Source organism: Salvia hispanica, chromosome 3, assembly GCF_023119035.1.
Source record: "Salvia hispanica cultivar TCC Black 2014 chromosome 3, UniMelb_Shisp_WGS_1.0, whole genome shotgun sequence".
Lineage (NCBI taxonomy): Eukaryota > Viridiplantae > Streptophyta > Magnoliopsida > Lamiales > Lamiaceae > Salvia > Salvia hispanica.
In genome coordinates, this window is record NC_062967.1 from 3,486,146 (window position 1) to 3,498,360 (window position 12,215).

Below are 12,215 nucleotides of genomic sequence, written 5' to 3' on the forward strand. Positions count from 1 at the left end.
CTGACACCCCATGCATAAGAACCTTATACGTTGTTCTATTTGGAAATTTTCAAATCAATGATAAACGCCAAAATGATCATTCTCAGAAGGTCAACAACCTCCACCCAGCAACAAATGCTTTTACTTTCAAAAAGGTGTTCATAAAACAGGTGCACTGGGCTTAAACCCCATCCCCAAATATTGAATTTGTCTTTGGACCACATTAGTTATCAAATAATCATTATGATTTTTAAAATAAGGCTTGTTTTCTCAAGTTACAAAATAAGATAATAAACAAAAGATGTTATATTACATATTTTATGCAAATATCATTCACGAGTATCGCATGTATATTAAAGCTCGATTGGTATGTATTGTTTTCTAACTACAAATAAATAAATAAAAGGAAGAAATATAGCTTGAATTTTATGTAGTAATTTTTAAAATTATGCAAATAACAAAATTTAAGGTACTTTATAACAATAACATTAATAATGTAATACTACAAGAGTAGTAGTAGTATTAATAATTTAATATACCCTATAGTTTTGAAAAATGAATAGTTGCGAAGTTGCAGACACCTGTATTTGAAGTGTGAAACACGTTTGGAAAATAAGCATTGCACTCTTCGCAACAAAGCTTGTACATCAACGAGCCATCCTTAATTCTTCTGCGTCTTCTCTCTCAGCACTTACACGTATTGCACTGAATATACACACAAATCTCAATCTCACACTCTCTCTCTGGATCTTCATGTTATCTATGTAGATTTCCCCAATTTCTCAAACCCTAAACCCAAATCTGCTGCCAATTTATCTGCCCTGGCCTGAATTTCATCCAATCTCAGCCGAGATCGATCCAATTCACTCCAATTCTAAACGTTTCCAAAGCTGGAGCAGCTAAAGACAATCGGCCGGGAGCTCGCAATGGGCTCCCAAGGTGGATTCGGGCAGTCTAAAGAGTTTCTCGACCTCATCAAATCAATCGGCGAGTCTCGATCCAAAGCCGAGGAAGACCGCATTGTATTGCGTGAAGTGGAGACCCTCAAACTCAGGTTGAACGACCCGAACACCCCCAAATACAAGCTCAAGGAGTACATAATCCGCCTCCTCTATGTCGAGATGCTCGGCCACGACGCCTCCTTCGGGTACATCCACGCCGTTAAGATGACGCACGACGAGAACTTGCTGCTCAAAAGATCTGGATACCTGGCGGTGACGTTGTTTCTGAACGAGGATCATGACTTGATTATTTTGATCGTCAACACGATACAGAAGGACTTGAAGAGCGATAACTATTTGGTGGTTTGCGCGGCTTTGAATGCGGTGTGCAGATTGATCAATGAGGAGACGATTCCAGCTGTTCTGCCGCAGGTTGTGGAGCTGTTAGGACACCAGAAGGAGGCGGTGAGGAAGAAGGCTGTCATGGCGCTTCATCGGTTTTCTCAGAAGGCTCCTGGGTCGGTTTCACATCTCATTTCCAATTTCCGGAAGGTGCTCTTTCTATATTGTCAATGTATCTACAGGTGTATTACTCGCTTAAAGTTTAAAAATGGTGGTATATGAAGATTAATGCTACTCCTTTAATTTGAAGATTGAGCTAAGTCCAAACTCTTGCTAGCTTGTACTAGATATATCAACCACAAAATGGTGATGAATCTAAAAATGCTTGGTTTGCAGCATTTAGGACACTGATATAACTTCCATCCTTTAAAAAATAAGTCTGGCTTTATGCAGCTAATCAGTTCTTAAAAGTGGGCATAGTAGAAATATTTGAATTATTTATATTATGTTGTTTATCAATGATTTACCTTAGATCACCCTTAAACTTTGTGGATGAGAAAGTATTGCAGGAAACAATTAATTAATTTTTCCCACCAAATAATTTTATTGCAGAAACTTTGCGACAATGATCCTGGGGTCATGGGCGCTGCTCTTTGCCCTCTGTTTGATCTTATTGCTGCTGATGTTGACAAATATAAGGACCTGGTAGTTAGTTTTGTAAACATTCTTAAGCAAGTAGCTGAGCGCAGGCTACCAAAGAGTTACGACTATCATCAGATGCCTGCTCCATTCATTCAGGTGAGACCATGTTTTCCTTATCGTCTTATGCATTCGCATCTAGCAAGTTTTTTTAGTTTGGTCATGGTTTAGTGGAAGATCAGGCTTAGAAGATGAGTTATAAATTTTCCCTTATGGTTATGCTTGTGGTGGGATTTGAATACCTGTATTGTTCAGAGTAATTTCGTCCCATGTGGGTTCATGAGGTTACTTCTTTTGTTTTTTTACTTCTTCCATATAAAACACAAGCATCTTTTCTTGACTACAACCCTAAACTCCCTACTATGCTACCAATATGTACGTGCTGTATTGTGAATATGCTCCTTAGTCCTTAGTGAAGGCCAAAGCAAAACACAACTGCAGAGTATGTAGTTTTTTTGCATAAATGTAGGTTTGCAAATGTTCTCATTATTCATATTTTTAATACTCCTAAATAGCCTTTTTTTTTTCACAGATTAAATTGTTGAAAATTCTGTCCCTACTGGGTATTGGTGACAAGAAGGCCAGTGAACAAATGTACACAATTTTAGGTGACATAATGAGAAAATGTGATTCAACAAGCAATATTGGGAATGCCATCCTTTATGAGAGCATTTGTTGCATTTCATCATTACATCCAAACCCAAAGTTGCTTGAAGCTGCTGCTGATGCCATTGCAAAATTTCTAAAAGTAAGTCTTCTAAAACTTGGAGATATTCTGGAATCAAATTTTTATGGTTTTTTTGTTAGATAATAGCTTGATTCATGTCTTTTGGTCAGAGCGACAGCCACAACCTGAAGTATCTTGGTATTGATGCTCTTACTCGACTAATAAAGATAAACCCAGAAATAGCTGAGCAGCACCAGCTGGCTGTAATTGACTGCTTAGAGGTAAGATATGGCGTTTCTATTGATGAAAACTGGATTTAGATTGTTTCTGATTTAATTTCAAATACAAAAAAATTGTAATTTCCATTTCATGGTAAATATGATTCTCATGCTTCGTAACAGTCTGTTATGACTCAAATTGGCTGCCATGCCAGGATATCACATATAAATTAAGTTAGAATTCACCTGTTATACATGACTTAAGTTGCATTCTAGAATATTAGGCATGATAACTTGGAAATCTGAATCCAGTAAGCATATGAGGTTTGCATTGACCATTGAATTGAAATCAAAGGTACTGGACAATGTATAAGGCACTGAAATATGTTACCTTCGAATATGTCAGACAAGATTTGTTACCTACAGTGCTGTTTTTTGGCTTGTCTTGTTTGTAGTTGTTATCCTTTATCTGTGTTATACATATATATTTTTAATTAGAAAAGTTAGCATTGATTGTTCTTACTTCTTATCAAGTTTGGCTAAATCTGGTAAGGACTTCTTCTGAATTATGATTAAGTTATTGTTTCCTTTTATGCTTCTGAAAAATTTATTCTATATTTTGCAGGACCCTGATGATACCCTAAAGCGAAAGACATTTGACCTGCTCTACAAAATGACCAAGTCATCAAATGTAGAAGTAATTGTGGACCGTATGATTGAGTATATGATAAGCATCAATGATAGTCATTACAAAACCGAAATAGCTTCAAGATGTGTTGAACTTGGTGAACAGTTTGCTCCAAGCAACCAATGGTTCATACAGGTTCTCATTGTTTTGTTATCTTGAATCAGTTGTTTTCAATTTTACCTTCATATATGTGGAATTTTGATTTTCTGTTTTTTTTCCCTTTTCCAGACCATGAATAAAGTATTTGAGCATGCAGGCGACCTGGTGAATGCTAAAGTTGCACATAACTTGATGAAGTTGATTGCAGAGGGATTTGGAGAGGATGATGATACTGCAGATAGCCAGCTTAGATCATCTGCTGTATGTTTTCTTTTGGCACCTGAAATTGGATATTACCCACATACTTGGTCTCCTTTCAACTAATTATCAGTTAACTATCTCCTGAAATCATTGTATTACTCGGGCTAATTGTCTGTCCACGTCTCTCTAAGTTCTGAAAACTGAAAACGTTGTGCATTGATAATAATTTTGTACACTCGCGCTCACCCCGTGCTTTATAGTTTCTCTTAGCAGCAATTGTGTGCCTAAATAAAATGTCATAACATTGTGATTATTGAATTGTTTTTGCTGTATTAGTTGAATTAAGCATTGGGTATACTTGGTTATTTGTTAATAATTTCAGTTATAACCTCTTGTGATTTGAATTATATCTAGCATACAAGGGAAGAGCTAATAGATTATTCAACAATAAGAAAAAAAATTAGCTTTTGAATGACTTCCCAGATGGTAATATCTCATGCATTTGAACCAACTGATAATAAAGAATGCTTTATTTAATGAAAAGGGTTTTTATGGAAACAAACTCAAACAGGGCCTCATCCCAGTTATCCTGCAAATTTAATTGGCTCCATACCACTACTCAATTATTTTATTATATTAACTTGATTATATTTGTTTGCTGCCTCTCTTGCTGTTTTTGGTTATATCAAGTGTCCACCAAAGCTAATAATGCTTTTTCAATTTTTTGCAGATTGATAAAAATCTTTCATTTCTAGATGGTTATGTGCAACAAGCAATAGAAAATGGTGCTCAGCCATATATCCCGGAGAGTGAGCGCTTAGGAATATCAAGTATTAGCAATTTCAAGAGTCATGACGAACACGAACCATCCACACATGCTCTTAGGTTTGAGGCCTATGAGCTACCTAAACCATCACTGCCTCATAACATTCCTCCAGTATTAGCATCATCAACTGAGCTTGTTCCTGTTGAGCCATCATATGTCGCTGATATCTTGCATCCTACTTCTGCTCCATCAGCTTCTGATGCTGGGTCATCCGAACTGAAACTACGGCTTGATGGGGTTCAGAAGAAGTGGGGACGACCTACTTACTCCTCTCCTGCACCATCTAGTTCAAGCACCGATCAGGTGAAGGTTCAGAATGAGATACCCAGACCAGATTCTGCAAGCAGTTCAAAACCAATAATACATGATACGGCATATATTTCAAGAAAGCAGCAAATTGAAATCTCTCCGGAAAAGCAAAAACTCGCAGCTTCACTTTTTGGGGGCTCAGCAAAATCTGAGGGCAGACATCTTCCTAGCCAGAAGAATTCGAAAACTCAGAATCACACTTCAGACACTTCTCGTTCATCGAAGGCTCCAGCTCCTGACACTGCTGTAAAAACATCCCAGCCACCTCCAGACTTGCTGGACATGGGTGAACCATCTATTGCCAGCAGTACACCATCAGTAGATCCTTTCAAGCAATTCGAAGGTCTGTTTGATTTCACACAAGAAACAACCCCAGTAAGCACTGGTGGAGTTGATGGTGCTACTAAAGATTCCGATTTTACATCTCTTTTTGCGGACATGTCTCTATCTGCTCAGAGTCATATTGATCCGAATCCAGAACCAAATGGTCTTCGGGGAAACAAAGTTGAACCTTCAGGACATCAATTGAACAAGGGGCCAAATTTGAAGGAAGCTTTGGAAAAGGATGCACTCGTAAGACACGTGGGAGTGACACCATCTGGTCAGAACCCCATCTTATTTAAAGATTTGCTTGGCTAGATGTTTGTGTGGAAACCTGGATACAATTGGATTTGTTGAGGATAATTCTCCGCCTTGGGTTCTAAGCCATGACCAACGAGGATGCAATCTAGCGACAGCAGGTCAGGAACTGAAGCCCTCTGGTATTCGTAGTAGTTTTCAGCTCTACTCGGTATTGGTTGGTGGGAGAGCATTCCGGTATGTAGAAAATTCAGCAAGAGGTAGACAGTACAGGTTTTTCGTCTGTCGATACGTGTTTATCATCCATGTGAACAATTTTTGAAACATTAAAGGGAGTGCTGGAGACGCATTGTTGTGTCTTTATTTTCACGATGTAATAAAAAGTAACGCTGTTATATCGTCTTCAACTGTTATTTATAGAACATTGATTTATTTTACAAAAGGGAGTTACTACATCTCATGTTGTAATATTACTCCATTAAAATTGTTGGGTTGGTGGCATCAAGTGATTTCGTTGATTGCATTAAATTATGATTTTGCACTTAAGTTCATGGTCATGACTTACTAATTACTGTCTCAAAATTTTAAATTGTAGAGTACTTGGATAATTGTTTCTCTTCCAATAGTAGGAGTATAATATATGGCTAACAAATGACAAATTAAATATTAGTTAAAATCTATCATGGTCCAATTTCAAAATCTACATTAATCCTAAAGACTGGCATTTATTATTAGTGCATGTATATCCGCGGCTCAAAGCACAACCTTACTTGTTCAACTGTTAAAGCACGATGATGAGCATGCCAAAGTTACATGCCTTCACGTGCGTCGTGCTAACCCTAAAGCTCGCCGTGTGACATAATCATTAATTTGGTATTTAAATTATGCAATTATTTTTACTATAGTAATTATTATTTTTTTACTATTTTTAGTAATTTTATTGTTTAATTTAACTGAAAATAAAAGGTTTAAAAATTTTGGCCTTTTTATTGTAGACTCGTTTCCCGCCTCTTTTCCTCTCTCGCTTCTATCACGCTGAAACCAACACTACGACTCTGTCTCTGACAGTAGCAGCTCAATTTCAAATTCTAGAAAGGGGTAAAGCGGATAAGGATTAGAATGGAAAATAGCGGATCTGTTCCTGGATCGAGGCAAACGAATTTGAAGAAATCATTCGATCGCAGCTTGCGCTCCTTGTTTACTGCCTGCTCATATGAGGTGAGGGTTTTTGGTTCTCGTCGTAATTGATTTTAAACTTCGCAGCGTTGACGGTGCTGTAGTTTATTCGCATCGCGGCATTCTCCAATTTTTTTTATTGTAATTAATTTTGTATTTCACACCATTAAGGAATTCCGTAAAGCTTTTCCGAGTTTTACTGCATCTGAGCAGGATCGCCTCCATCAGCTCTTTGCTCAGGTAATTATTAAGTGTTCCACTCTCTCTCATTTTAATGTTATTTTAATAATTATGTGGTATGTGAGGTCTAATTTAGAAAATTCATGCTGCGGCCTTAAAATCTTAATTTTATCGTCTCAAAAAGAGTGTTAGAACAATGCATCTTAAGCTCATATGGTGATGAAATATGTCTCTTGCTTTTGATATGTTCTCATATTTTTTGGTATGCACCCAAGTAGAATTGATTGAAAATGCATAGCATGGGGGAAGCATTTATTTGCTTGTTTTTTGTTTGATTTTTTATGCTTTAACTAAGAAAAAGAAAAAACGAAATAATGTGCTCTCTTTTTAAATTCGTAAGAGTTGGAATACCTATATTTCTTTGAGTTATGATTGGCTCATGTTCAATCTATACGATCCATATGGAAGCTGGCGTTTCAAAATAGAATTACATTAGTTCAAAAAGTTCATCAATAAAAGCATAAACTAAGCAGGATATTTGTAAGTGAGGGGGCAATAGGTTACATAGAGATTAACAATGCTTTATCTACACTCTGTTGCATACTTGTCACTACTTGGTAGTTATTCAGAAAATGGTCTCTCGGCTAGGGTAGTGCATCTACATTATGTTGCAAGCTTATTAGGTATCCAACACAAAAATGTGTATTTGGCCATTGCCGTGAATCTCATGCACTATATTTATTCATTCATATGTGTACATTTTAGTTTTTAAAGGTTTATGTCAATCTCTTACTTCATGAAAATACTAACCGCCACTACTATTTTGCTTTAATATACTTCAGGTTGTCTCTTCGTTGCATCAAGATATTGAGGTATGAAACATAAATAGTACTATTTGTTTGTCTCCTCATTCATTTAGAAACTGACGTGGGGTCCAAGCTTTGGCTGTTTAATTCGTTTGAGTTTTTACCTGCCACCCATGTTTCAGTTTATGTTTGTATGTCTTTTTCTTGCTTACTCTCTCTCTCTCTCTCTCTTATGCGGTTCTCTAATCTTAAATGTGATACGTAATACTACTTCTTTGGTGAGTGCTGCATGATTGTCCTGTTTGCATTCCTTTATGGTGAAATTTATGGTATGGGACTCAAATCTTGCAAAGATTATTTTCCCAGTTTCCTTGTCCAGTGGATAAACTGCTGCTTGTATTCTTAATGTTGTACTTAATCGACTTTATCAACAATTTTACATTTTCATAAGAGAGAAATGTATTCTGACTTATTTGAAATAATCATCAATATCGAGATTAGCTTATATATCTCTTATCTTGCAGGAACAATTTGAGTCAATATTTTTCGGGACACAGGTATTGGCCCAATGTTCTAGAAATAAGTTCATATTTAGCTATAATAGGTTCTCTGAAACTTCTTATGTTTTACTGTAGGCAGGAGAAATTCTTGATACTGTAGAAGAGCTAGTGGAAGAACAGACTCTGGATCCTCTACATTCTAAGAAGTATGCCTCTATAATATATCAGTTATTAACTTTGTAAACGACCTTCTCCTACAAAATTAGTTGCTAACATAAATGGCTACATGTATATATGATCTGGTAATTCTTTTAGCAGTCATAAAGCTCATAAATTTTGCTGTCTATATTTCTATCTAACTTTTCTCCATGCAAAAATCTATGGTAGAAACTCATGTCTTGTTAGACTTTCTAATTTTTTGTTAAACATGTTTTGTGAATAGACAATAATGACTGAATACTTGCAGGAGTAATGTAGAAGAAACGGCTAAAAAACTTTTGGAAGCAAAGAAAAATGAGGTCAATCATTTGAAGGAACTATTGGAAAAGGTGAGCTCAGAGGACAAGATTTCAATACTTACATTAACTGAATAGCCAAGTGTGATTAGAATTAGTAGCTTAAGTCACAATTGTCCAGAATGTATATTCTACAGATGCTAAAATATGTTAGTTTGGGATTTCTTAAGTTGTAAATTGCAATAAGTGACAAGTGTGCTTAATGAATGTGGATTATGGAGCTAATGATTTGAAACATAGAAGTATCTAACAGTTGGTCCAAATAGAATAGATTAATCTAGTTTGTCTATAGCTGATCGATGAATTCATTTGTCTTCATTTGGTAGTATACAGAGTAACAAAGATAACACTGATGGTGTGAAGCATATAAAAGTTAACTGCTTTCACTAGAGTAGACCAGACTTTATCAACTTTGTCTTCTTCGCTGTAAGATTGGGGAAGATATGAAATAACTGTATCTTGCGTTATTTCCTTGATTACTCTCTTGAATGTCTTCTAATTATTCAACTGTTACACTTTTGTATGTCGCCTTCCTATTATTCTGTTTGATCAGTTAGTTCATGAGCAATTGTGATTAAAAATTTTACTTATTCCTGGCACCAAGAAAACTTTTTTTTTTTTCTTTTCTGTCTTATAACCGTCCTTTAGATAAGAGATGCATTCCTTTTGTTTTCTATTTTTTCCGATCAGTTTTATGGAGAACTTTTTTGCTTATTTTACCCTTCCTAATTATTTTAATCAGGCAGAAAAAAGGAAATGTGAAATGAAAGCACGTGTTGAACAACTCAAGAAAGAAAAGCAAGACTTCTCAAGAGCTGAAAATCTTGTAAATGAGGTTTGATTTCAGTTGATCTTTTATTTTGCAATCTACATGCATGATTTTAGTGGCACCAACTAATGAGTTTTTCAATTCCACAGTTAAAGAACAACAACCTGAACTATTTGACTGGTTACCAGACTTAGCCTATCAACATGTGAATGCAATGAACATATTTCTGAAGGTTCGTATAGTATTCTACTTAGACCTTTTCTTTAGGCCAACAATTAGATCACTAGATCTTTGTTTCAGGATTATGCTTCACTATCAGTGGTGCCCGGGAGGTTAATACCTGATTTGGTTTGGAAAATCCATGAGTTTGTATTACTCTCATTAGTACTTTATATGATCTTCTTCTTTACGACTTTTACTTTCTTGCAAAACTTTCCAGTATTACAGATTATCTAGTCTATTTTCCTATCTTGCCTCTTAGATCAGCTCAAAAGTTTCTCTAAAGCTTCTCGAACTCTGCTTTTAAATATTTGGCTGACTTTTTTCCTGAGAGCTGAACTCCATAATGAAATTATGCAATCTGTTAGCAGTTGACCAAATAAAAAAACACGAAATACACAATTTTAATCTTCCTTCTATATCACCAGTGCATTACCATGCATGATATAGATAGCCTAAAAAAATATTTGACTTGAACCAGAGTACAATCAGCTTAAGAAAAAAAACCTAATCTTGTTAGATGCAGCCACAACACCAAATCCACACCTACCCCATGAAACATTTTGTTATTAGAAACTCATCCTCTTATGTCATGGCCGGAAGTAGTCATCCTCTTGAACACCTTAATCATATCATACCGTAACACACACACATTGCATGATTGAGAAACGATGATCCAAATATACGACACATGGATCATCTAAGGATCCCACCATTGTAGTTACCTTTATCTTCTTACCAAGTAGCTTATGAGTTGGTTAAATGTGTGAGTTTCCAGATACACTATTTTATCACGAAACGTAAGCTTATTGTCCATTCCTTGTCCGTATACCCATGAATCTAGCTGACTAGTACAGGGGAATATGAAAGCCTGGCAGTGCATATGTTTGTTTATACAAATGTTTATCACATTAATATTTTACTCACATACTTTTAGCAGTATTCATGGCGGTTGACTTTTCGAATAACTATTGTATAGTCGCTTAAGTTCTTAGCCTTCTTTACAGCATCATTAAATGCCAGCATTTGACCTGTCCTTTTTTGTCTGATCTCATCACTTGTTTAATATGAAGATAAAAACTTAGGATGATTGGATTTTTATTATTATTCTGGGTTTTGTTATGCAAAGTCATTGTACCATCTTGATGCCAGCTTTTATTTAGGTTGTTTTTTATTAGGGTCAGAATCAGTGCTACCATCTTTGGTGTATGCAAGTTTCTGATGAGATAATAAAAAAAGTTGTGGTTTGGCAGGTGATGGTTTCTGAAACAAACTCTTGTTTTTTTATTAGATAGTGTGGTCAACTCTAAATTATTTGAATTAGTTAAGCTTGAGTAGAAGAGAAAATCAAAATTGAATTCTTGCAAATCATACTAAATAAATGTTTTTGACATTGATGACAGAAGTAGACACTTGGAAGAGCTCTTGTTGCTGCCTACATACGACTTCGTGGAGATTGTGACAAACGGCGTTCGATATATCTTTGATTAAGTTTACTTTTCATTTTCTTTAATCAATGGAGATTTGGGAGTTTGACGTTCTTACATATGATCATAGTCAAACAATCAATCAGATTGAGAGCATAGTAAAGATCTTCTGGTGATTAAATCAAACAATGTGTGGTGAACATGAACATGTATTTGTTCGGGACGAACAAGAATATAACTCGATCATTTTCAAATAGACTGCAATCTTTTCCTCTCCGTGACTCGGTCAGAAAGTTTGAGTATCTATGTGGAGGGTCTGTGATTGCTCATGTATGAACGAGTCGACCATTACAAATTTGAGAACGTTAAACATACATATTGAACACTCAGCCTCAACCCTAAGAAAAGAGCAGTCAAAATCTATGATGAGCAGTGGTGGAACTAGGAAATAATTTTGGAGTCAATGAAATCGAAGTAAACAAACAAGGGAGAACGAATGGAGAATGAGGTTTTCCTTTTAACATTAATAAGAGTTAAAATTGTAATTTCACAAATTAGATATATGTCTTCTTCCAAAATTTTTTTTTAGATCGTATGGTAGCCATAAATAAAAAGTGTTGTGTATTGAAGCACAGTCCCTGCTGTGCACAGCAAGGGATCCTTCCCGTAGATGGACCATCCTTGTAATTTAGAGTGGTGTTTATTGCTTATATTATCTTACATAAGAACAGTATGAATTTTGCTAGACTCCAAATTGAAGTTAATGTTATTCCAGATTATCCACACAATATCCATATGTTACTAGTTTTATCTAATAAAAACTGAATTCTATATTAAGTCGTATATGATTATTTTCTAAGATACTGCCACAAATGATAAGTAAATTATATAATTGTATAGTATGGAATATTTCTTCATTTTTCTTAATTCCTGTGGATGTGGTATATCCATTCCCATATTTCACAATAGTGATGGATCCAAGCTGGATATGACAAGACATTATGTCCTATATTCAATTTAGTGTTTTAGTATTTGGTCATGTGTTGAATTTGCAGTGGCCACATAGTTATGCTGT

General features: G+C 35.6%; 2 protein-coding genes across 4 annotated transcripts; both read left to right on the top strand.

Annotated features, from left to right (window-relative positions):
• Positions 1-858: 858 nt before the first annotated feature.
• LOC125214679 (AP-4 complex subunit epsilon) lies at positions 859-6,049 on the top strand. Its single transcript, XM_048115800.1, is given in 7 exon segments — positions 859-1,472; positions 1,875-2,060; positions 2,494-2,709; positions 2,799-2,909; positions 3,472-3,669; positions 3,763-4,083; positions 4,379-6,049. Coding segments are annotated over 7 exon segments (2,829 nt in total). The 5' UTR covers positions 859-905; the 3' UTR covers positions 5,609-6,049.
• Positions 6,050-6,562: 513 nt separating this feature from the next.
• On the top strand, positions 6,563-11,416 carry LOC125215548. 3 transcript variants are annotated; one of them, XR_007175287.1, is made up of 10 exons: positions 6,563-6,766; positions 6,896-6,964; positions 7,747-7,776; positions 8,235-8,267; positions 8,346-8,416; positions 8,677-8,758; positions 9,468-9,560; positions 9,644-9,726; positions 9,795-9,859; positions 11,117-11,416. XR_007175287.1 is itself a non-coding variant. In XM_048116991.1 (9 exons), exons 1-8 carry the CDS (start codon positions 6,668-6,670, stop codon positions 9,686-9,688), a joined length of 522 nt encoding a protein of 173 aa, XP_047972948.1. In that variant the 5' UTR covers positions 6,563-6,667; the 3' UTR covers positions 9,689-9,726; positions 11,117-11,416. The 3 variants fall into 3 exon arrangements, 1 of the variants encoding a protein (XP_047972948.1); XR_007175286.1 differs by having other exon boundaries at positions 9,795-9,826; XM_048116991.1 differs by lacking the exon at positions 9,795-9,859.
• Positions 11,417-12,215: the final 799 nt, after the last annotated feature.